Source organism: Balaenoptera ricei, chromosome 8 (genome assembly GCF_028023285.1).
Source record: "Balaenoptera ricei isolate mBalRic1 chromosome 8, mBalRic1.hap2, whole genome shotgun sequence".
Taxonomy (NCBI): Eukaryota; Metazoa; Chordata; class Mammalia; order Artiodactyla; family Balaenopteridae; genus Balaenoptera; species Balaenoptera ricei.
The window spans coordinates 237,286-260,984 of NC_082646.1; the positions used below are offsets into that span (position 1 = coordinate 237,286).

Sequence of the window (23,699 nt, forward strand, 5' to 3'; positions counted from 1 at the left end):
GTGGCCCCGCGTGCGGACTCGGGGCGCCTGCGCGAGGAGACGGGACTACAACTCCCAGAGGCCCCCGGGGCGCGCGCCAAGACTAGAAAGCGCCGCGGGGACGCTCTGCAGCGCCCTGCGGCGTGCGGGGAGGTGGGGTGGGGGTAGCGCTTCGAAGGCCTGCGGACCCGCGCGGGTAGCGGTGATTGAGAGAGAAGACCACCGGAGGCGCTCAGCGGCGGTCTGTGCTAGGCGGACATACGGGCGTGGGTAACGCGGGAGGATTCCGCGGGCGCCCTGGGCGACGGCGGAACCCTCGCTCCTCGGCGCGCGGGGACGCCATGCCGCGAGCCCGGAAGAGGCCGGCGGGGGCCGCGAGGCCAGGTGAGCCGCGCCCGGCTGCTCAGCGCCGCTCACCTTCCGCCCCTGCGCGTGGGGAAAGGCCCGAGTGGGTCGTTTTGAGGTCCGGTGTCCCGAGCCTCCCACCAGGCTCATGCCCAGGGCCCCTCTGCTGCTTGCTTGTCCGAGCGGTAGCTGTTTGGAAAGCACGAAAAGTAGCTGGGATACGGGCTGGCAGGCGCTGAGGCCGGTCACTTACAGTTCCCGCTCCCCGGGGAGCCAGACGAGGAAAGGAAAGGGTCACTGGGGCTGTGAGAGCAGGGAGGGGTTGGGGGGACGCCTTGAGAGGGAGGGGATTTGAGTCTAGCCGTAAAGAATGGGTAGGAACGCGGGATATCCGCGTTGTGTTCACAAGGATGAATGGCATTCTAAATGGAAGAGGAGCAGCAGCAAAGCAACGAACGGCAGAGAAAGTGCTTTTTCGAGACGGGGAAGGGTTCCGAGTTGCCCACAACACATTGTTACTTAACAGCACACACGGTGTTTACAGTGTGCTGATCAAGTCCAGGGGGACCCCCAGGACCCTCGGAAGGTTCCACGTGTTAGACGTCCATCATGATGGCATACGTAGGAGCTTGGACTTGGTTCAGAGGCTGCGTAGGATGGTCGTTAAGTGGATTCAGATAGACCAGCGTGGCAGGCCCTGATGTGTGATCTGGGACACATCTTACAGATGGACAGAACACCTCATAGATTGTGTAGACTGAGTTACAGTGAGGGTGGTAACACATAGGACGTAGGGTAAGAATTTAACAGCTGTTAGTTACTGGGCACCCACTCTGCTCCAGGCACATTTCCCTCACTCTGTAGGATAAAGTCCAGTCTTGACCATGTCTGCAAAGTCCAGAGTGGCTGTTTTATCCAGCTTCTCTTGGCACCTTCAAGGAGTAGAAAGGAGGCAGGCCACAGAGCATACTGAACAAGAAGGAAGAAGTCGAGGTGACATAATAGCTAATATTATTGAGCATTTATGGTAACGCCAGACACTGCCTCAGCCCATTGTTTGTATTATCTTATTTAATCATCAAAGCAAGTCCGTGGAGTAGGTGCCTGGTTTCCTCGTTGGAGAGAACAGCCCCAGCAAAGGCAGAGGAGAGGGTGAGGAAAAGAAAACATTCACTGACTACTTACTTAATAGATGCCACGGGAGGTATCCTTATCCCACTGAATGGGTAACCCAGAAGATGTCCTGTAAGGTAGGCATTCTGGTCCCATTTTTATAGATGAGGAAGAAGTTCAACAATGAAGCTGCCACTGTTAGTAACTGACAGCTCCAGAATTTGAGTCCAGCTCTGACTCCAAAGCATGTGCTTTTCCTGCAACAGAACTTTCTCTCTCAGCAAGCAAGAAAGTTCTCTTCTTTTTTCTTCTCCTATTGCAGACAAGAAGGGGCCAGAAGGAAAACGTACCAAAACTGAGAACCCAGGGGAGGCATCAGCTAAGGTGGAGAACTCCAGCCTCCAGGAGACTTCAGCCTCTAAAGACTGTGGGAAGAATCTAAGCAGCTACTGGCTGATGAAGTCAGAGCCAGAAAGCCGACTGGAGAAAGGTGTAGATGTGAAGGTGAGGTCCCGCACCTGTCTCCAAAGTGCATGGGGGACACCACAGGGTCCCATCACCCACTTCTTACCTTCGAAGGGTAGGAAAAAGGTGATAAAGAATAGAATCAACAGGATTTATTGCCATCCACTATCTGTTTTGTGAATCTTCTACTTAGGGCAGGGGTTGGCAAACATTTTCTCTAAAGGGCCAGGTGGTGCTGTTGCAACTCTGCTGGCATCACAAGAAAGTGGCCATAGACAAATAGTGTGGCTGAGTTCCAATAAAAGTATCTGCAAAATCAGGCATGGGCTAGATTTGGCCTGAAGGCTATAGTTTTCCAACCCCCGAACTAGGCAACATTCAGTCTTAGGTTGCCTTTCTCTCGCCACCTGCCATGCTCCTAGGTATCTCCCTGCCAACAGTTGGTACACAGGAGGCGAATGTAAATCAAATTTCGTAGTAGCCTGGAGAAAATAAAATTAGAGATACTATAGAAGGGATATATAATATTTTAATAAATGAAATACAGATAATCAGCAATTACCAGATTATCCACTCAGCTAATCCTCTTAATTAGCAAGGCTAACAAGGTAACACAAAGCTAACTTCTACTTGCGCAGTATGAGTGGCTCTGTGAAGAGCTTCCCAGTAAGCTCATATGCCACGCCAGCTGGCAACACCCTATAGGGGAAGGAACTTGTCTGCTTCCATATATTCTTACCAATTGGCCCAGGATTGTTTACTGAATGACCTTATTTCTTGCTTAGTTCAGCATTGAGGATCTCAAAGCACAGCCCAAGCAGACAGCATGCTGGGATGGTGTTCGCAACTACCAGGTAAGCGGGTTAGACAGGACCTCGAGACCCAGGGCGGGGGATAAAAGCCTGCTTCCTTCTGACTTATTCAGTAGCAAAATCTCTTGGCCAAGGTTGTTTTTTCCCAGAACCCAAACCTGAAAATATATACAAATGCCTTGATTGCTTTGACTGCATGCAGTTTTCAAATGGCCTGTGTTCCAGCCAGTGTCCTGATACAACTCTGGGTAAAAGGCAAGAATTGAATTGAACTGGTGGGGGGTGGGGTGGTGGGGGGGGAAGCTGCAAGAAACAAAATCTCATCTAATAAAAGCAGACTTGATTTCCGGGGGCTAGTGTTTTCTGGCCGGTGGGAGGATAGTTCTTGTTTCTTCTCTGCTGGAACAGGCCCGGAACTTTCTGAGAGCCATGAAGCTGGAGGAAGAAGCCTTCTTCTACCACAGCAACTGCAGAGAGCCAGGCATTGTGGGGCTTATGAAGGTCGGTTGTACAGGCTTAGGTCTGAGTCCATCTCCTTTCATTGCAGGTTAGGGAAACAGCTTAGGTAGGTAACCCTCCTCCCTATCCCTGCTGTCTCAGGAACATGTGACAGGACTGCAACAAGGCAGGCCTTCATTTCCAGCCCCGCTGGCACACACCTCTCTCCATTTCTGCACCTTGGTCTTTCACTCAAAAACAGGCCTGATGGTAGCTCTTCCAGGCCAGGAGTTACCAGGATAGAATTAACTGCAGGTGGAGAAACAGTGGCACCAGTAATAACCTTTAATGTTTGGTTTAGGACATACTTTTAAGATTTTTGTCAAAATAGGGTTGATTTCCTCTGCTTGCCTTAGACTGTGTATTACTTCCAGATACCTGAGCCCTCAGTGGCTCACCAGTGAGACAGATGGGGTAAGAATACGTAGAGTAGGAAATGACAGTTGGACTTGGACTAAAGCCTGGCCATGGAGCTGACTGGACAGACAAATGATTGGAGACTCGGCTTTAATTTCAGATTGTGAAGGAGGCATACCCAGACCACACACAGTTTGAGAAAAACAATCCCCATTATGATCCATCCAGCAAAGAAGACAACCCCAAATGGTCCATGGTAAAGATACTACTATTCTTCCTATTTCACAAAAGAGAAAGGATGGACAGAGAGGGAGGAAGAAGGTCTGGGGTATCTTTAGATTGGGGCACAGAGCCCCGCTGTCAGTCCGGTGAGGTTACCCTGCTTTTGGAGAGAAGGACAAACACTGGCAGCCAGGCCCTAGGACCCCCTGCAAGCAGCTAAAACACAGCAGGCAGAGTCCAGTGGACATGGCTTTCTGTCCCACACACTGTTGCCATGCAGGTGGACGTGCAGTTTGTTCGGATGATGAAGCGTTTCATCCCACTGGCTGAGCTCAAGACCCACCACCAAGCGCACAGAGCCACTGGCGGGCCCTTACAAAACATGGCTCTCTTCACCCGCCAGAGACTCTCGGTCCAGCCCCTGAGCCGAGGTAAGAACGGCCCTTGCCTTTTGATCACACGCCAGAGGGACGGTGAATCCACACGTACTATAGCTGGTGAGCCCCGAGCACGGCGGTCAAGGTCTGAGTCTGTCTCCCCACCTGTAACTCCCACGAGGGAGGAGCCCCCCCGAGCTGCCCAGGGCAGCCGTGCTCGGCACCTGTCGAAACGCCCCTGAGGGTTCCGAGTGAACGACTACCGGCCTTGCGACTTGAGAAATGCCTGCCATGACTGCCCTGTTCAGGAGGAGACACAGACCTAATTCTTCCTCTTCTTCTTGCCCTTTTCGGCAGAGGAGTTTGATTTTATTTTGAGCCTGGAGGAGAAGGAACCGAGTTAACGGAGACACGGCTGCTGAAGTGGGCAAGATGTTGCCCCAAAGTCAAGCTTCCACAAGACAAAAGGCGGCGTGGGGAACATGCTGGTTGTGTTCACCCGGGGTTGTGTGTAGACGTCGGGTTTGGGTCCTTTTTAATAAAACATGAATGTCTGAGTTGGAGGCATTTCTTTTAAATCAGCATCGGGGGTAGAATACTCCACTGCACGTTTTTACATCCTCTCGGCCAGATGCAGGGCCCAGTCTGGTGACACCCACTAACATGGATTGTCTCTACACCAGCCTTCCTTGCCCACCGCTGAAGTATCTGGTCCCAGAGTGGGTAAAACCAGCAGTTTCAGGACAGGTTGCCAGACTGGAGTAAAACCAGAATTCCTTCCTCAGCCACGTGCTTGTCTAAAACAGGCATTAATAAAGTGGGTGTCATTGTTCACCAGGGGCCACAGACACCAGGAGGGCTGGTGTCGTGGGTCAGGGCGGGGCGTCTCCCCTTGTGTGCGGCGGGGCAGTAAGAAGAGACCACAGAGTCTGGTGGACCGTGGGCACGATGCCTCGGAGCCCAGGGGCTTGCTTTAATCAGGGGGACGGCTGAAACAGACTGCTTTGTTTAAAACAGCCATTGAAAAGACACACGTTGAGAAACTTGTAAACACCGCAGCTGCTCAGCCCCAGGCCACACTGCTTGGCTCAGTCCCTATGCTCTGCCAGGGTCCCAGGGATGGGCCTCCCCTTCCCCGATGCACAAAGAGGCAGAGAATGGGGCAGGGGAAAGAACAGAAGCTCCCGAGAGGACAGAAGCAAATTCTACCTCTAGTTCTCTCAGGAGACAGGCTTCAGGGGTCGGGAAGGTTGGGAAGTGAATCTGTGGTCGGCTGGAAGGCAGAGGGATCGGCGGGTACCTAGTAGTTAAGGGGCCAGCTGTCGTGGGAGGCGCCAGAGCCCCAGCTCACGCTCCGGAGAAGGCGAGGGACACAGGAGCTGCCTCTCCCACACTTAGGCCCCCAGCCCTGATAATCCAGGGGCAGCTGCACAGGTGGTCCTGTCCCCACGGGGACTGTCCTTCACATCTGAACCCGGGGTCCAGCCTGGGGGAACCAGCTTCCCTTGCTCGGTTCTGCTGCCCCCAGCCCACCTCGAGCGTCACCCCGAACGCCCTTCCCTCCCATCTCAGCTCTGATCCGTGAGCCCTGCCCAGTCCGAGGCCTACCGCTGCACCAATTTCTGAGGAAAAGACGGGTCCCCGTTTTCCACACTAACTGAAAGATGACCCAAGAACCAACCCCTCTGCTTCCCAAACGACAGAGAACTCAGACCACCAACTATTGTACCTGCTGGCCATGGGGGTCTGCTTGGTCTTTCCAGAAGGGAAGAGAGGCCAACAGGAGACAGGAAGGACCTCCACAGCCTTAACAGGACAGGCGCGGTGCAGTGCGACAGCGGGAGACCCTCTCTAGCATGACCAGAGCATCCACACACACACACCACCAATGGTCCTAAGCTCTGGGCAGCCGGCTGGTGGGGAGGACGGCGGCTCAGGAGGCCCTCCCCTTCCCCCCAGCTCGCAGGGTGAGCACAAAGCTTCTACGTGTCTGAGACCAAGCCCCGGTTCCCAGGAGTGAGATGGGCAGCAGGGAGCCAAGAGGATCCACTCCTGGGGAGGCGGGGAGAACGGGCCCTTCCCGGACCTCTTCTCGGGGGAAAGATGTCCTCGTTCAGGGGCCGGGGCCAAGGACCTCCGGCCCTCAGGGCTGCCCGCACCACGCACAGCCGCCGAGGTCCACCTGCTTGCCATCCACCGGTGACACAGATGTGTCTGTGCCCAGGGACATCAGCCAAAGGCCCTACCACAAGCTCCCGTTCCATCCAGGACGTGACTGACCACAGTCCCTGGGAGGTGCCCGGTCCCAGCGGTGAGAGAAGGGCCAGAAGGAGGGTGGCCTGTGGAGGCTCCAAAGCACCACATCCGAAGCTCCCAAGGAGGCGGCTTCCTGGGCTTGAACCCTCACCGCCAGTTACAGCGGGGCGGGCGCCACACCCCCTGCCACTCGCTAAGGGACGGGGGAGGGGAGTGTGAGACAGGACCACCCGTGGGACGCCCCCCCCTCCCCAGCTCCTGTCCCGGGAGGCTCGGAGCCCGGGCCGCGCTGTGCTCCTGCGGCCCAGGCAGCCCCGCAGACGGCTCTCCCCGGGACGCCCCCTCTCCCTATGCTCCCATCAGCCACAGCGTCCCAGAGACACTCCCTCCCAACCCCAACCCCTTAGGTTCTTCAGGAAAAAGAATTTACATCAAGAACATGATTTGTTTTCAGGTTGCGAGTAGCGGGTCAGCTGAGCATCTTGCTGCCCCGGCCGCTGGTGCCCGGGGGCCTGGAGCCGGGGTGCGAGCCCAGCAGCTTCCTGGCCCCAGGCCTACTGTCTGCTGCTGCCGTCGGACAGCTGGCCGGGGGTGCGCGCCTCCCCCAGGGGGGCCGTGCCCTCGAAGCGCTGCGAGGCGATGGCTGCCTGGTGGGACATGCTCTTGCGGACGATGTCGCCCTTCCGCCACAGCACCACCTCCTGCAGGACGGGCGGGGGGGGGGGGGCAGGCGACACGTGGGAGGGAGGCCTGGGGAGGGTCCCCGAGGCTCTGCCTTCTCCCGGGAGCCTCAGGCAAAAGCCTCCGCTCATACGTCACCAATGACAGCGCCGTCCACACCTCTGGGCCCCGGGTGCCCGCTGACGGTGCGGCCGGGAGGGGCTGGGCCCGAGAAAGCAGACTCTGGGCGTCAACGGGGAACCCCCCCCCGTCCTTGCTGTGGGGCTCGGGGTAAACTGAGTGGCGCAGAGACTAAGCGGCTCGCCCCCCATCCCCGTCCCGTCTGCTTGACCTTGGCGGGAACGATGCCCTCGGATTCTGTCTGGGCGGCCGGGGCCCTGGGGGCGGCCGGCTCACCTGCTGCTTGAAGTAGCGCCGCTCCTCCTCGTCAATCAGCACCAGGTTGAGGTAGTAGCGCACAGAGAACTTCTTGTTGATGTCCCGCATGGTGGGCGTGAGCTCGTAGCCCGCCAGGAAGAGGCGGATGGGGATGGACTCTCCTGCAAGGGCCGGGCGGGAGTCAGGGCGGGGGCAGGGGGCCCCACCTTACACCGCGGTGGAGGGGCCGCCTGCGGCGGGGGGGCGTTGGACACCCAAGCCAACGCTTCTGCCTTCGGGGAGGCGCCTGCCGCTGCCCGGTGAGTGTGAACAGCACAAGAATGCTAGGTAAGCATCTTCTGACTCATTTAATGTGTATAGTTGTTGGGTTTAAGAGCCACTGTCAAACCCCAGCTAACCCACCATGTCACCCAGCAATTCTGATGCCACCATCAGGTCCCTCCATCCCAATTAGCATAGCCCCCACCCCGTACCCCTCCCCTCTAAGACGAGTTGGCAGGGTGTGGTGGTCTGGAAAACAGAAAAGCTTCTCTCTGGACCCAGTTCTCTCCACTGACCCGAGGTATGACTCTGAGGAAGTCTGCTGCTTTCCGTGGACTTTCATTTTCTCATAGGGAAAATTACGATATCAGGCAACATAATATTTTAGATCCCTTCCAGCTCTAACACTGTGCCTCTCCTAAGATAAGTGGAACAAAATCAGGGCAGAATTCTGCTGAGAAAGTCCAAACCTACAGTGCGGCCTAAAGCCAAACACGAACCCTGTTTCACTTCGCACTGTTCTGTGCTTCTCTCGGTGTCCTGTCAGTGCCACAGGGAGGGTGAGCTCAGCCCAGCTGCTCGGCCTGGGAAACACGGAACCAGCAGGCAGGATGGCTCAGCCCTGCCCCGAGGACCCCGCTCGTGACACCCGAGGGCCTGAGAAAGCTATGACACCCCTCCTTCCACGGGGAGCAGACTGGGAAAAAACTGAATGAAACCTCAGCAGCACCAAGCACTGCTACGTGAAAACACTTCATCATCAGCTGCTGCAGAGCCAACGAAGAACGTACATGACTGCTCCTCCCAAAAATCACACAACTTCCCACCCAGCTCTCAGCTCCACTCGTCCCGGAGGTCACGCCGGCACCGTGTGCAGCACTGGGAAGTGTCGGTCAGGGTGTCTGTACTTGGCGAATGAATTCAGAGCACGACTCGTTTTACCTGAGCTGGAACTAAGTAACAGAAATGAGGATTCTGCTTTCATCTCTTGCCCCCCAGCAGCAAAGAAATTCAGAATGTCAATAGGAAAGTGTAAACAGAGCATTCAAACTGTATCTGCTAAACTGGTGCTTTTCAAACGTCTTTTGTTTTTTTAACAGACATAACTCTTGAGATTTAAACTCCAGTACAAGCTCAGTCTATAAACGAGGTCCACATGGACGTCTTCTGGGTGAAGGTGAGCGGGGCCTGAGCTCCACATCCCCGACCTCCTTTTCCTCCTTCTCGGGACCCATAATGCACAGTTAGAGATTAAGAAATTACAGGCTCCCAGGCCACCTAACTTTGACAGGATGATCCCTGAAGCCCCTCCAACACTGGGGCCGGGCCGAGGCCATGGGGCCGGAGCTCACCTCTCACGGGCGCGCCGTCCATGATCTCGTACTTGGCAATGGTGTCGTTCTCGTGGTACACGTTGGGGCCCGTGCCTGTCGTTTCCCGCTTGATGATGTCTATCTCCATGTGCTTGATCTTGATCCTCACCAGCAGGAAGTAGATCTTCCCCACAATGACATCTTTCAAGTGGTACCTGCGGAGAGGAAGGCGAGAGGTGCGGCCCCCGCACGTGACAGGCCTCCTGGTTCCAGGAGAGGGCACTGCCCCGCAGGGCGAGTCCCAACGACCTTCTACACTTGAACCTGCGTCACTTCCTCTGCTGTCCCGCCTGCACCTCAGAGCGCGGTTCCGTCACCCTCTGCTCAGCGCTTTAACGAGTGCATGTGTTTTAGAGGCTCTGGTGTGAGAGGCTGACCCGCAAGTGCAGAGACCGGGTCCCGCTCTTCCTCCCGCTTCCAGGAACTGGGCCTTCCCCCCGGGGCCAGCCGGCAGCAGGGCTGCTCTGTACCAGGTGTGGCCACAGAAAGCAAACCTTCAACCTGAAGCTCAGGACGGGGGACCTGAGCATTCGAGCTCCCGGATCACAGGGCAGGAGCCCTAGGGAGTGCAAAGAAGACAGATGACGTGGTGGGATCCGAGGAGGGGCAGACACGGGTGTGGACCCAGGTTCCCAACCTGCAGGCCTGGGGTCTCCCCACCACTCCACGCCACCTTTCTGCCTCCAGCCTGCCTGGGGAGATGGCGGACGCACAAGGACCGAGGAGAGCAGAACTCTGCTGCTTGCAGCGCGTTAGAAGGAACACTCAGAGCACAGATTCTCTGGGCATTCAAACGTTTAAAGGGCGAACGCTCCTTTGTTCTAAATGAAATCTTACACACAAGAAACACAAAGGAGCCACGCGTGGCGCCCGGGCCCCGCTCCTCCTTCACGGCACCTTTCCACTGACCTGACCAAACCCCTCATTTTTCAGATGAGAAACCCCAGCTACAGAAGTCTTAGTACCTGCTAACCTGAGCCCAAGTCCTTAGTGGCAGGATGGGACGCTGTCCTAAGCTCCGGGCTCTTCCTGTCTGGTCGGACGGCCTGGCACTCACAGGGCAGCCTGCTCTGCAGGGGCAGGACCCGGTCCAGCCCGCCCGTCTGTGACACGCCTGTCTCACGCTCACCTTGGTCTTGACTGCACTGCTGGCTGCGGCGCTTGAGCGCCTTCGAGGTGGCACCCCCTTCACTAGGAGGCTGGGGCGCTGGCGGGCAGGCACTTTGGGGGGCTCTGTCCCAGGAGGGCCCGAGAGCCCCAAGACCATGAGGAGGAAGGGCAGGGGCCTGCTCCAGACTCTCCCTGCCTGTCGTGTAGGGGCCCATTGGGGCCACGCTCAGCACCAGGCCAGGCGGCGGCGGGAAACGGCCTTCCCTCCCCGTCCTGGGAAGCACGTGTGTTCCTAGCCCTTCGCAGGAGAGCCGCCGCTCAGGCCTCCACCCCCCGAGCCTCTGGAGGCCAGCGGGTCTGAGGTGAGGCCTCCCCACGGGGAGAACCCTCATTAGAGACTCGCGGGGGGAAGGGTTAGTTCTCTGTGAAGAGAATACACGTTTACTTTTGCATATTTGATTTTTGAACATTTTCAGGAATGTATCATTTTAAAAAGAAAGCTGCTTGCAGCACATTTTTGAACTGTCAATAAGTTTTATGATTTACAAGCACTTACATATTTAGATGTTGTAATAGCAGAGACAGTTTAAAACATATATGGCCAGTTAAAATAAAATTATTTAAAGACCTTTATAAAAAGGCATCAAATATTCTTTGTTACAATTCATTTTAATTTAAGGAAGAAGCAGTCAACTTGGCTTTCCTCACTTTGGTTTCTAAAGACACACTGTTTACAGGATACAAATGATAATAGAATGGTATTCTGAGGTTAATCTCATCAGTAGAAGGAAACAGATGTACCTAGAATCCAAAACAAATACTTTAAAGTTAGTTTCGCTTGACTTTGAAAGACCTCATAGGATGTTTAACTGAAGTTTGCCCTCTTAAGTTAGTACAGTTCAGCTGCAATGAGATGCAGCTCTTTCCTGACCCGCGACCTCGGCCGGCCTGCGCGCACACCCACCGCGTTATTTCTGTGGCCGCCCCCGCAGGTCACCACCAGCCAGCCGGGCCCGACACTCACTTGGATTTGTTGTACTCAAACTCGATGTGCAGACAGTCCTCGATCCCAACCTCCATCTTGATGGAGGAGTTCAGCTCCGGGTACGTGCTCAGCGTGTGGACCACGATGTCCATCTCCTTGACGACGTCGTTGAGGCGGCGGCTGATGGTGGCGCGAAGGAAATACCTGAGGGACGCAGGCGTGCGGTGAAGGGCCGCTCCCAGCCTCCGGGGCCCACCCCGCAGAGGACCCCTAGTAGAGGTCACCCCCGGGGGCTCCGACTGCCCTGAGCGTTCACCGCCGGGCACCACCTTCCCAGGAAAAGGCGCTCAGACACAAAATCCTGCAATTACAATTCCAGGGCGATCAAAGGCCTTGCCCCAACCCTCCTCTGAGCCTGAGCTCCGAGGTAAGAGGTGACGCCTCTCTCTGCACCTCAAGAGCAGCCTTGCTGCCACCTGCCAGGCACTGTGCACAGCTTCTGTTTCTTCAGCTAACTCCTGGCTCTGTGGGCACAGGGATCGTATACTCTTATGTTTGCACGCTATTTAACAATACTCGACCAATGAGCATTTTTCAAGTCCCTCACAGTTAAACAACAGGAATAAGATAATGGAGAATCAGGTCAGTGATGCATTGCGCACGTTTACTGCTGGGCCTAGGACGGATAAGGTGGAGTCTCGCGGGGACTCATCGTCCCCTGGGGGAGACGGGCAAATCAACAGAACAATTAGAACACATGCAAAGTGTCCATTCAGAGGCAGGAATCAAGTGCTGTGGGGAGAGAGGGGCGCCTTCAGGAGGAGCAGGCCTTAGAACTAAAGCAACAGAGGTGGGAGAGCCCCAGGTCTGAACTAGGATGGTCTCCGGCTGAGCCTAGGGTCCTGGGACACATTAGAAAGAGGGAGAAACACAGCGCTGAAGGGCAGTGAGCCACGCCTGACCACCAGCCAGCCCTTCAGTGTGGCGCCCCCCGCACCCCTCGTCCCCTTGACTTAACTCTGTGCGGCCCTCTAACAAAGCTGGGATGGGAGGCCTTGGTGGAGACCTTGGTGGCCCTCCTCTGCGGCCTCACCACCCCCCGGCCGCCCTCCCCTTCCGCCTGCTCCCTCCACGCAGCCCCAGACGTGGCTCCAGCCGGCCCTAAGGCTCAGGCCCTCAAGCCCCCACGCCCTGTGGAGAGGGCCCTGGCAGCGGTGTAGAAGGGAAGGCTCCACGAAGCTTCCAGCGGCTCGAGCGCCTCTCCTGTGCCAGCAGTCTGGAGGCGCAGGGGACTCACTCCGGGGCGCGTCTGCCACATAACTGCTCTGGAGAGGGACACGGGGATCTATATTTTTCAAAGCCCCCTCCACCCCCCCATGATTCTAACACAGGACTCTTGGTAGAGAACTACTGTCTGGCATCTTGATGCTTCAACTTCCCAACTTTCTCAACACATCCAATCTCTCTCCAGCTAAAGCTTCTTCCTGAGTTTATAAAAAGTCCCAAAGCCATCAATCCCCAGGACACTTCCCAGGCCCACACTCTACCTTTCCTCAGAGACAGCTGTCCAGGGGTCCTGTTCTAACCCTGCAGCTTCGTCCCCAGCCCCTATGCCTCGCCCCGGCTTCCGTCTCTACCACCCAACAGGAGCTGCCCTCCCAAAGGCAGCACAGGCCTCCCAGCTGCCAAGTCCAGGGGCTTTTTTTTTTGGCATCAGCTCTGCATTAGAGCGTAAAACACTCCCTCCTCCTTCACGCATCACCCCGCTCCTCCTCCGTCCCCAAGAGGCCCAGTAGGGTCCCCAAGAGTCCCAGTAGGTCCCGGGCTCTCCTCTCCCAGAGCTCCCCTCCTGGAACAACCTATCAGTTACCAGCTCCGAGCGGGTGATTTCTGACAGTGCATTTCTCTATACTGAGCGACAGGCTTGCATTTCCAATTGTCTGTTCTGCCAGTGCTTCAGACTCCTCCCTGGAACTGGATGAATCGTCTCATCTACAGGTCATCTCCTCCTCCTGATGGCCCTATGTCTGCATCTCCACTCAATGGTCAGTTCTGCTGGCGTCTATTAAATTCCTTGTTTTCTGCCTGTTCCCATGGTGTCCACTAAAGGAAAACTCAGGACCAACACTCCACCCACCCATCAAATACGACACAGTGACTTCAATCTTCTAACAGAACCACTGCCCTGCCTAAAAACAAAGGAAAAGGAGTCCAAAATAATCTTTTCATGTTTCCCCTCTGCCTGTAATAAGACACAAGCCCTTAATCCGGAATGTACCTCTTCCATTAACTAATGTTCCCGATTTTACCTCCTTTCTCAGCGTGAATCCAAAAGTCTTTGTGTAATTTAGACAGTAACACTTTTCTTCCATTGTGATACAATACAAAATACAGGGTGCAGAGCACGCACCCCAGAACATGCCACTGTGGCACGAGGATTCTATTGAGCTGAAAGCAACAGAGAAGCAGTGCACACAAGACAGACTCCGGGGCCCTCTCCACCAGGAGAGGCTGCGCGGCCTGGGAGCTGCTGGGGGTGCCGCCCGCAGAGCGTTCCTCGCCAAAGCAAGCCTCTCCCCGTGCTTCCCACAACTCGAGCCCCTGCAAGTGCAGGGCCCCTTCTCTGCCTCCTCACTTCTCTGTTAAGATGCTGCATAAGCCCAAGTTCAACTGCCCCTCAGTCACCGGGCAGAGCTCAGGTGGGAGCAATGCACACGGGAATACACCTGCTTGCTTGCCTCTGGCCAATCCGTCTTCCGTCCATCCGATTTGCAGAGCCCCCGCCAATGAACCTAACGTGGTGGAGGGAAAAGTTTTTTCCTCTCCTCCAATATATGTAACACAATGTACTGCTTTAACCATTTTTACGTGCACAGTTCAGTGGCATTAAGTGCACTCACGGTGCTGGGCAACGGTCACCACTGTCCATCTCCACGTGTTCACCTTCCCCAACTGAAACTCTGCCCCATCAACCACTAACTCCCCAGCCCCCTTCCCCAGCCCCTGGCAACCACCATTCTACTTTCTACCTCTATGATTTTGACTATCTAACTGCTTAAAAACGTGGAATCAGTATTTGTCTCTTTGTATCTGGCTTATGTCACTGGGAACAACGTTCTCAAGGCTCATCCATGCCGTAGCAGGTGTCGGATCTCCCCCCTTTTCAAGGCTGAATACTATTCCACTGTGTGGATACACATGTTGTTCATCCACTCATCTACTCATAGACACTTGGATTGTATCCACTTTTTGGCTATTGTGAATAATGCTGCTACAAATGTGAGTATACATAAATCTGTTTGAGTCCTTGCTTTCACTTCTTTGGGATTTATACACAGAAGTGGAATTGATGAATCATATGGTAATTCTGTTTTGAAGAACCGCCATGCTGTTTTCAACACCTTTCTTTCTGACATAAGAACATTTATGAGAAGTCCACTGCAAAACATCCAATTAAATAGCAATAAGCCCCCAGCCCAGCTTAAGTGATGACTAGATACTCCTCGCCGCTGCTGCCTTCTGAGCGCAGTCACGCAACGCTGCTGAAGCGGGGCAGCACCAGTGCTAGACCTCTCTGCACAGGCTGGAAAGGAGAGCCTGCAGCCCCTCTTCTGACGGGAGAGGGGAGAGCTTGCAGTAGCCCACACCATGCCACATGCAGGCCTCAGGTGACACCCAAGACCTGGAGCCAGGCAGCCAGAGTGACATCACATACCCCGGAGGCCCTGGAATCAGTCCCCACCCGCACAGCTTCCAAGACTGGAACAAGGAAAACAATCCCATATACTTAAAAGGTGTGTATTAATGTTTTAAAACTTGTCCTACTGTGTTACGTTTTACTCCCTCATTGTCCCAAAATATGGAGAGGACGGGTCTAGGATTAGAATCCAAATCTATGACCCGCTTCTCAAGTGACAGAGCTCAGGACCCCGCCGCAGCCTCATGCAGAGCTGGATGAGGATCAGTGGCCTGAGGCCCAGCCAGGGGTGTGTGAAAGCCGAGCGTCCAACTTTCGGGAACTTTCAGAATCAGCTGTTAATCACAACATTTAAAATTAAATGATAGACACTTGCAATCAAATGAATTATATTAAGAACAAAGGTAATATCCTAGCTATTCTGGGGTGTCACGGTCCTCTCTGCTCCTGGGGCAGGGGGGGTGACATCTGGTGTCTGTGCAGCAGCGTGCTGTCGAGGGGCAGGTGCATACCTCTCAACTCTGCACCCAGGGGCGCTGGGTCAGTGGCTCGAAAGGGGCCACGGTGGGGATACTGACATTCCAGAAACGGACAGACAAGCCAGGAGCACTCCTCCTGGAGGGAGGCCCACTGCACACCCCCCCCCCCGCAGCACACCTTCCCTACGGCCACACAGAGCCTCAGAAACGGGACGGCGTCAGGGCCCGTCCACACGGGGCACCCTGGGGGCGCCACTTACCGCAGCTTCACGTTCTGCCCAGTGTAGGACTCATAGGGCTTCTCCACGTGCGTGAACTCAAAGTCGAACGCCTGCGACTGGGTGACCTCTCCGGGCCGGGCCAGGTCCTTCACCAGGGACACGAACTCGTGGTGGTTCCCGCGGTCGTAGTAGAGTTCTGCAGGGAGAGCGTCGGCCACCTCTACCAGACCCTGAGCTACGCGGCCCGGCGAGGGGGCTCCCAGCTGCAGGAGCCTCCCGCCAACACACAGAGCCCCCAGTCTGGCTTATGGCTCCCTCGCTTCCTGCCCTGCCCCTGTGCTGCAGCCCAGAACCCGACACGCTCCTGCTCCAGGGCACCGGGCAGCACCCGTGGGGGACACACCGGGGGGCCGCGATCAAAACGCCACAGCTCCTTAAACATACTTGAAACTACTGCTAACTTTGGAAAGCATATTCGCAGTAAGTTCTTCAGTCACATCCTCCTCGTAACCACCTTGTGAGACAGCTAGGACGGCCCTATCACCCATTTAACCGCCAAGGAAGCTGAGGCACAGCGGGGTCGGTGACTGGCCTAGGGTCCCAGGTCTCCCGCTGGACTGCGTCTACTTCTGGACCTGGCGAAATGGGGGCAGCGACATAACGCACTGCAGGTGTTGTGAGCACGGGACGAGGTGAAGCAGGTAGAGGACCTGGAGAGGCACTTCAGAGACGGCAGATGCTCCAGAAGTATCAGCTGCCTCTACCCTTCAGAGAGGAGCTCACGGGGCCGACGGGACAGAGGGGCTGTAATGACGCCCCACGTCTAAGCTCAGGGTCCCCAGACTTCTGTGAACATCAGAATCACCGGGGGCTGTGTTAACACACAGACGGCTGGGCCCCACCCCTAGTGTTTTTGATTCCGGGGGTCTGGGGTGGGGCCTGAGAATGGACATTGTTAACAGACCCCGAGAGATGCTTCCTGCTGGTCCAGGGACCACAGTCTGAGGAGCACTGCTCTTCACCCATCCTCCTCTGGAAACAGTTCTGCTGTTTATTATGAGTCAGGCCACCTATTTGTCCTAGATTATATATGCCTGTTTGTCCTCTGCTATGTGTTAACTTTTGCTCCAGGCATGGTCGTTAGAGATAAGGCCTACGTCCCCAGCTTCCTGGCACCCCCAGTCCCCGGCTGTGCAGCAGGGACACTTAATACCGATTGCGACTCCGCGTGGCCACGTTACAGTCAAGGGACCACCCGTGGGCACCCTGCAGCAGGACAGGCAGCAGGCAGTGTACTCTCGTCGCTTCTGCCGTCGGCTGCCTGGGGAGAGACAGGGCCACAGGGAGGCGTGCCTGGGACAGCCGCCCGCCCGGCCTGGCCCGCCTCTCTGCAGCGCAGCGCGCCAGCTCTCTCAGGGACAGCCAGAGCAGCCTGGGCTAGGGCAGACCCCAGACAGCAAAGGTCTGAGCCCCCCAGGATCAAAGCCTTCTTGGGCTCAAGAAACCAGAGCTCTTGCCTCCCAGAGCCGACAGAGTGTCCGGGCCTGCCCTGGGGACGCTCGGGAGGGGAACGTGGTTCCAGGGGTGCTTTCGGCCTTGCTGCCCTGGCCGCTGGCCCTGACACCACCACCCCCGCAGCCTGTTCTCCCCAGGCAGCGAGGCACCGGAAAGCACAGTGGGCTCTGTCCTAAGGTGTGTCCAGCTCGAGAAGGCAGCAGCGGTGCGGTCAGTCCCCAGCCAGTGTGCTGCTTCTGTACGCACACCCAGTGCACCCTGTGAGCACACCTTGTGCTGATTTCCTACACAGTTACGCTTGGATCCACCTGACGTTACAAACAATCCACCTTCTCTTCCAAACACCAAGTGGAATCAGCAGCAGGCAGCGCTCTGGGTAGGGAGTGATGACCCACAAAGCCGCCAAAGGGGGAGGGCACTTCAAACCTTCCGGGCAGGGGGTGCTGGGGAAAGGTGAACAGCCATCCCTCGTTTTGAAATCCAACAACTGTGCCCCCAACCAAGGTAAGGAAGTGCAGTGACCAGGCAGGAACAGAGCCAGTGGCCAGCCTGTGACAAGGGCCCGTCCACTAACTCTTGCTGGTTCTTTGCTACCGGAGTCTCTGTTGATGGGCACTGACCCCTTAACTGGGGAAAGTGGTGCCTCCGTTCCCAAGCACTGGATTCTGCCATAGTTTCAGGGGACAGAAGCAGGCGGAACAAAGCCCCAACGTCTGTGAACTTTAAGTGGGAAATCCCGGAGTCAAGAGAAAGATGGGAAGAGAAGGATGGAAAAACACACAAATGTGCTCACACAGCCTCAGAGGCAACATGAGAAACAAACCAGAGAAGGATCCACAGTGTTCACAGAGAACAGAGCGCCGGCACCAGGGGTCCCAGCAGAGAAGCCTGGCTGGGCTGGGACCCCCGGGGGGACAGGGCCTTCCTGCCTGGCGGCACGTCCTCCCAGGGCTTCCCCGCCTCCCCCCAAACATCATGAAAGAGTGGCCAGTGCGTAGTCCGAGTGGGGCTTGATTGGGCTTTTTACCGTACACTTTATAAGCCATTTGCAAGGCTTCTGGAAACACTGTGGGGCAAAGGGGCAGAAATAGCAGCCGTACTTCACTATGTGCCAGAAAGTTTGGTTTCCTCTCGCATAAATTAGAACAGAAAACCCAAGACTGTTCTAGCAGGAGGTCTGCCCTAAAGAGACTGTCAACTGCCTCTTTCTTCCCCAGTTACCCCGAGTTCTCCCCAGCCTCCAAAGCCCACAGGGACCAGCCATTTCAAGCCAGAAGGAGGAACTGACCAGTTCTTTCTTAAGGTAACTCCCCCGACTCAGTCCACCAGGAGGAAATGACTTCTGTAGTCAGGATGTTTTCACCATGAAACTTGCCACCAATGGCTGAGGAGTGAATTTGCCACTGTGGAAGGAAATTGAGCCAGCTCTGCCCCACGCGGTCATCCCGTGAAGGGTGCCCGGAGACTCGCTGCTGGGCCAGGCTTCCCACCGGCCTTGGAAGAACCCTAAGCCAACCAGGGCAGAAAGAGCTCTTTCAAACAGCCCGCTCTTCACCCTGACTTTCCCAGCTGCTGTCTGCTGACGGGCAACCTGGCCACGATTCACGCTCGCCACGGCCACTTGGACCTCCTGGGCCTGGTAAACCTGCGGGAGCAGTGCCGTCTCCGGGCTGCCCGTGCACAGCCAGCCGCCGCTCTGCTCCAAGCCCTGCAGCAGACTATTAGCGGGTGAGAATCAGTGTGCCTCTCACTTGGCACTCACGGCTTAATGAATTAAAATACAGAAAGCCTCCAGAGTCTTAACAGCACAGGCTCGACTGGGGCTGATGGGTTTAGATTCACCCAGTGGCATTATTTAAAAAAAAAAAAAAAAAAAATCCAGAAGTTCTCTCTCTGGCTTTGGAGTGCAGGGGTATTCAGGTCCTCCCTCCTCGCCAAGTGTGACTGTCTAATTACCTTTGGTTTATTTAACCCCATCAGTCTCCAAGGTGGCCTGACACCCTCCACAAGTGTTCCCCCAACGATTCCACCTAAAAAATGGTCTCTCCATCTTCTAATTACAGACCTTCCCTTGATACTCCTTACGTGCCACACTGTGTTCTTCTAAAAACATGGGCCATCTAGTGACACGGGGGGTTCCCTCAGCACACATTCGCTGGCATTGCTGGAGCACAGACCAAGCCGCTGGGAAGTGCACAGTAGACGCAGGAAGAATCCCAAAGTGGCTCAAAAACTTGAGGAGGAGGACAGAAAAATGCACACAACAGGTGGATGAATCAGAGGCAACACCTGAGCTGTCGGTGCAGAACTGAATGGGGGCCTGACAACTCTCATCTCCTTATGTTAAGGGAGAAATCACAAGGCCTCTAGAATAACGGTGGAAGAAAGGCTTCCGTCGGCCAGGGGAGGTCAGGGAAGGCTTTCTGACGGGTGTCATGCCTGCTGGGCTTTAAGAATGAGTGAGAGCTTGGGTGGTAGGCCATTCCTTGCAGAAAGATGTTCATATACAAAGGGAAGAGGCCAAGACCCCTCTAGAAGGAACATGATACTTTGAGGAAAGCACACGTGGAAGGAGGAAAGGGTCGCAGAGACTCGGCCGGAGAAAGGCAGAGGCAGCTCGGGAAAGAGCTGGATGACTTCTCCCCTTCAACCAGCAGGGAGTCAACAAGAAGAATTTTAAGGAGGTGACTGACCATGCCAGCACTGACCTTTAGAAAGTTCCCTCTTACAAAAGATGAACTGAAAGAAAAGGCAAACAAAGGCAGGCAGGCCAGTCAGGCTGCTACACACAGAAGCATCAAAGTTAGCAGCATCGAGAGCGGAGAGGAAGCCCAGACTCAAGATACCCTACAGAGCCGCTGGAGAGGACCCAAACTGAGATGCCAGTTGGATGCGTAGGAGGGGGAGGGAGGGGTCTTGAGGACTCCCGGATTTCTGAGGCTGAATGGACCCAGGTGACAGGCCAGAGTGGAGAAAACAGGAGAAGCAGCAGGGCTGGGGCTGGAGCAGGAAGAGAAAAAGGTTTCTGGTTTGGATGTGTTTTTGAGGGACCTGAGGGGTATCCAGCGGGAGACTCTAGAAGACGGTTAGAAACCCAAGCATGGAACTCAGAGGAGAGTTCAGGTAAGGACAAAGGATTGGGAGTCATTGGATTCTAAGAGGACACTGCAGTGATGGGTGCGGATGAGGCTGCCAGAGTAGCTGAGAGTGTGAGAAGGGCCAGCAGACAGAAGGGCCCCCCTTCCTGCCCACCTCCCAAACCAAGACCGAGCCAGGAGCTTTTCCGAGCAGGGGCTGGGCCGCTGTGAGGCATGGGGTCTGAAGAGGACCGATGCAAAGATTACCAGACAGCTGTCTCTGCCTGGACTCTAGGGAGACCCTTTCACAGGTTTTCCCTCGGGCGAGCGCGCCTGCTGGGAGAACACACCGGGCAGGAGGTGCAGGGAGGCGGGCCTGGCGTGAACAGTCCCATGGGCGGTCGGCAGAGGAATCAGGGCTGACGTTTTAAAGGTCCAGCCCCTGGAAACTTCTGGAAGGATCCAGCTTAACAGGGATTATGAGTATTTGCGATGAGTGCCAAACCCTGCACTTCACGTACGTTGATGATCTCTAGTCCTCACGTGACCCTTGCGAAGTCTGTACCTTATAAACGGAGCCTTATCTAAGCTAAGTAACCCTCTGCTTGACCCTCAATCACGCACCGGGCTGTCTTTCTACAGGAGGCACAGGCAAGACATATATGCTTTCGTCTGCAGGCAAAAGAAATTAATCATAAGGATAGGAAAGTTAATTACATAAACCACTTCATTTTCAAGCTGTCCAATTCTTCCCAGGAAGCAGGGAAGGAAGGAAAGAAAGAAGAAAAAAAGAACCAAATCCAAGAGACTATGGTTTGTAAGAAGAAAAGTTCTGAGTGAAACCAATGAAGAAGGTGTCCAGAGCACAATGACATCGCCGTTCTCACCCCCATCCAGCAGTAGGACCATCCTGTGCGTCATCCGTACAGCCAGACCTTAGAACCCGACCGAAGTTCCACCCACTTCATGCAGCATCAAGAAAGCAACGAAGGAGAAAACCACACGACCACAACCATGGGGAACTTACTCACCAGCCTCGCTCCAGTGCCCTGAGGTCAGTTCATAGAGCCTCTCAGGTACAGGACACAAATACACCACACTCTGCCCAAAGCCTGGTCCCTAGACATCTCAACAAGGTGCTTCTGTTATTATCCTTGCCTTACAGGTGAGAAAGCTGAGGCCCAGAGAAGGGTACAGCTTCCCCAAAGCCAAGGGTGGACTCAGCCCAGAGTGCTCAGGGGCCCAGGAAGAGTTATCAATGGAAGCAACAAAAGGTCCTGAGAAATCTGAGCAGGGCTGCTGTCCTGGGATGCCAGGAGACAGACAAGAAGCCAGGCAGGGACGGCGCCTCCTCAACTCCCTTTCATTCAGGCTGCAGGGAGGCCTTGCCAGCGTCCCCCTGAACAGCTCATTTCACAACTGCTGGGGCACAGGGGGGCAGGGGACGCTCTGGTTACCTTTCATGTATTGGTGAGGTGTCACCCCCTGGAATGAAGGTACAGACACTGGCTAGACATGCCTGTCTGCACTCACATTGCAGAGCCAAAGAATCCAGCAATAACCTTAAAGCTACGACGTGAAAATACTAATTATAAGGAGGCAAGAACTTCTCCACTTCTTACATCTTACGCCTAGCACAGAACGCTGTGGGTTCATCCTGTCTACCCAGTGGCTCTTTGCTAGGAGTGAGTTTACCTTCCACGGACATAAGACGTTTCTGTGGTTCTGGTATCTGGCGGGTAGAGGCCAAGGAGGCTGTTAAACACTCACCCACAACAAAGAATGATCAGGCCCACAATGTCGACAGCACTGCTGCTGAAAAACCCTATCCAAGCCGGTAGCAAGAGAGCAGAGGATCTGAAACTCACTCTTCAGCTCCCTTTCAGGCCACTCGTATTCTGGGTTTAAAGTCACAACAAACAGGTTCCTATAGGATCAGCCAGCCTTCAACCTGATTCCCTTTCCTCAAACAGCAGCAGCCAATACTCCAGGCTGAGCGCTGGGCTGCAGAGGCAGGCCACACGGCCTTTCCCAGGGCTCCAGCGCTTCCTGCCTCTGTAAAAGGGGAGCAAGGTTCTGCGCGGGGCTCTCAGGGAATGACAGTGAGCATTCAACGAGCTTTCGCAGGAAATCCACCCCCCCAGGGCCAGATGTGCAGCGCCTGGTATGGGGTATGAATTCTCCGCCAAAGGTCTTTTCAGGCCACATGGGTATTTACTGTGAATCTACTCCTGAACGAATGACAATGGCAATTTATTTCAGAAGCACCTGCGAGTTTTAATAAACACAGTGTCCAAAGAGAACTGGAAACAACCCCGTGCTGACTGGCAGCTCTCAGATCTTCGGTACTGCTACTGCCTTTTATTGTCTAGTTGTAATTGCTAACACTCATGTTAGAAGAGTGTTAGAGCCTTGAGAAATTGTGACCACTTAATTTGGGTCTCAGGAGCATCATTTCTTTAAGAAAATGAGTCTGCCAAAGGCTAGGTTCTAATCAAGAAGTCTTAGGTACGCCAGCTGGCTGGACAGAGAGCTGACGCTGGAGCCCGCGGGGCTGCTTTCTCAAACAGCTCCCGGTGAAGGTGGGATGTGAGAGGTGGGTGGGACACAGGTACTAGAAAGGGGTGGACTGGCCGCAGGACTCGGTGGCCACGACCTGCGGGCGGGCCCAGCAGCACCGAAGGCCGGGCAGGAACAAGGAGCCCGGACCCCCGGTGGGCAACAAGGCCGCGCGGCCTGGGGCGGGGGAAAGGGGATACGGAGTCCAAGTAATGGGGGCGGGGGTTAGGAGGCAAGGGTTAGGGAGCAGGGTCAAAGTCAAAGGTCGGGGGTCGTGTCAGGGACCAGGGATTAGTGAGCGGGAGTGGGGGGGGGTCAAAGGCGGGGTCAGGGGTCAGGGGTCGGGGTCGGGGTTGGGGGTGGAGGGCAGGGTCGGGGGCCGGGGCGCGGGGGAAGGGGCAAGGGGCGGGGCCGGGTGGGGTGGATCCCGCACTCACCAATCTGCCCGATGAACTCGACCTTGATGCCCTGGTGCTCCAGCCGCTTGTTGGGGTTCTTGAGCGCCAGGCTCACCTTCCCGGACACCGTCTCCCCGTCGTAGAAGAGGAAGTACTTGTCCTTCTTCCCATCCTCCGTCTTGTGCTCGGCCCTCTTCCTGCTGTCCGCATCGTTCAGCAGGATGTCCACATCCACGCTCTGCCCGAAGCCGAAGAAGCTCATGTCCCCGCCGGGCCGGCCGGGCCTGGGAAGGCCGGAGGGCTGGACGCGGCGCCGACGCCCGCGCTCGCCGGGCCGGCGCGGTTCCGGGGGCAGCGCAGAGCAGGCGCGAGGCACCCGCCCGCCGGTGCTTGCAGCGCCGACCAGCCAGCCAGCCGCCCGGCCCGGGAGCACCGCCCGCCGCTTCCGCTGCTCAGCCGGACGCGCCGGACTCGCCGCGCGCATGCGCACGCCCCCGCCTCTCCTGCTCGGCCGCCGAGCCTCCGGCGGAGCGCGCGCTGC

The 23,699-nt window shown here is 55.8% G+C and overlaps 2 protein-coding genes across 4 annotated transcripts; one reads left to right on the forward strand and one right to left on the reverse strand.

Moving 5' to 3' along the window:
• Positions 1-94: 94 nt before the first annotated feature.
• Positions 95-4,725, forward strand: THYN1 (thymocyte nuclear protein 1). Of its 2 annotated transcripts, XM_059930007.1 has the most exons (7): positions 97-363; positions 1,760-1,941; positions 2,688-2,756; positions 3,123-3,215; positions 3,730-3,825; positions 4,072-4,222; positions 4,526-4,725. In XM_059930007.1, the coding sequence occupies exons 1-7, from the start codon at positions 321-323 to the stop codon at positions 4,570-4,572; spliced, it is 681 nt and encodes a 226-aa protein (XP_059785990.1). In that variant the 5' UTR covers positions 97-320; the 3' UTR covers positions 4,573-4,725. The 2 variants fall into 2 exon arrangements, with proteins under 2 accessions (XP_059785991.1, XP_059785990.1); XM_059930008.1 differs by lacking the exon at positions 3,123-3,215 and having other exon boundaries at positions 95-363.
• A 373-nt stretch (positions 4,726-5,098) lies between these two features.
• VPS26B (VPS26 retromer complex component B) lies at positions 5,099-23,634 on the reverse strand. 2 transcript variants are annotated; one of them, XM_059930005.1, is made up of 6 exons: positions 23,198-23,634; positions 15,649-15,805; positions 11,252-11,416; positions 9,097-9,272; positions 7,502-7,644; positions 5,099-7,125 (listed from the first exon to the last, which is right to left on the reverse strand). In XM_059930005.1, exons 1-6 carry the CDS (start codon positions 23,418-23,420, stop codon positions 6,979-6,981), a joined length of 1,011 nt encoding a protein of 336 aa, XP_059785988.1. In that variant the 5' UTR covers positions 23,421-23,634; the 3' UTR covers positions 5,099-6,978. The 2 variants fall into 2 exon arrangements, with proteins under 2 accessions (XP_059785988.1, XP_059785989.1); XM_059930006.1 differs by lacking the exons at positions 5,099-7,125; positions 7,502-7,644 and adding an exon at positions 7,960-8,697 and having other exon boundaries at positions 23,198-23,503.
• Positions 23,635-23,699: the final 65 nt, after the last annotated feature.

What these genes read in the sequence shown, in the direction of transcription:
- THYN1 (XM_059930007.1), top strand. Translation starts at nt 321, where the DNA reads ATGCCGCGAGCCCGGAAGAGGCCGGCGGGGGCCGCGAGGCCAG. An exon ending in GGCGGGGGCCGCGAGGCCAG is followed by an intron (nt 364 to 1,759) that starts GTGAGCCGCGCC and finishes CTCCTATTGCAG; the next exon opens with ACAAGAAGGGGCCAGAAGGA. An exon ending in AGAAAGGTGTAGATGTGAAG is followed by an intron (nt 1,942 to 2,687) that starts GTGAGGTCCCGC and finishes TTTCTTGCTTAG; the next exon opens with TTCAGCATTGAGGATCTCAA.
- VPS26B (XM_059930005.1), bottom strand. Translation starts at nt 23,420, where the DNA reads ATGAGCTTCTTCGGCTTCGGGCAGAGCGTGGATGTGGACATCCTGCTG. An exon ending in CGAGTTCATCGGGCAGATTG is followed by an intron (nt 15,806 to 23,197) that starts GTGAGTGCGGGA and finishes CTCTCCCTGCAG; the next exon opens with AACTCTACTACGACCGCGGG. An exon ending in GGACGGCGCGCCCGTGAGAG is followed by an intron (nt 7,645 to 9,096) that starts GTGAGCTCCGGC and finishes CGGCCCTTGCAG; the next exon opens with GAGAGTCCATCCCCATCCGC.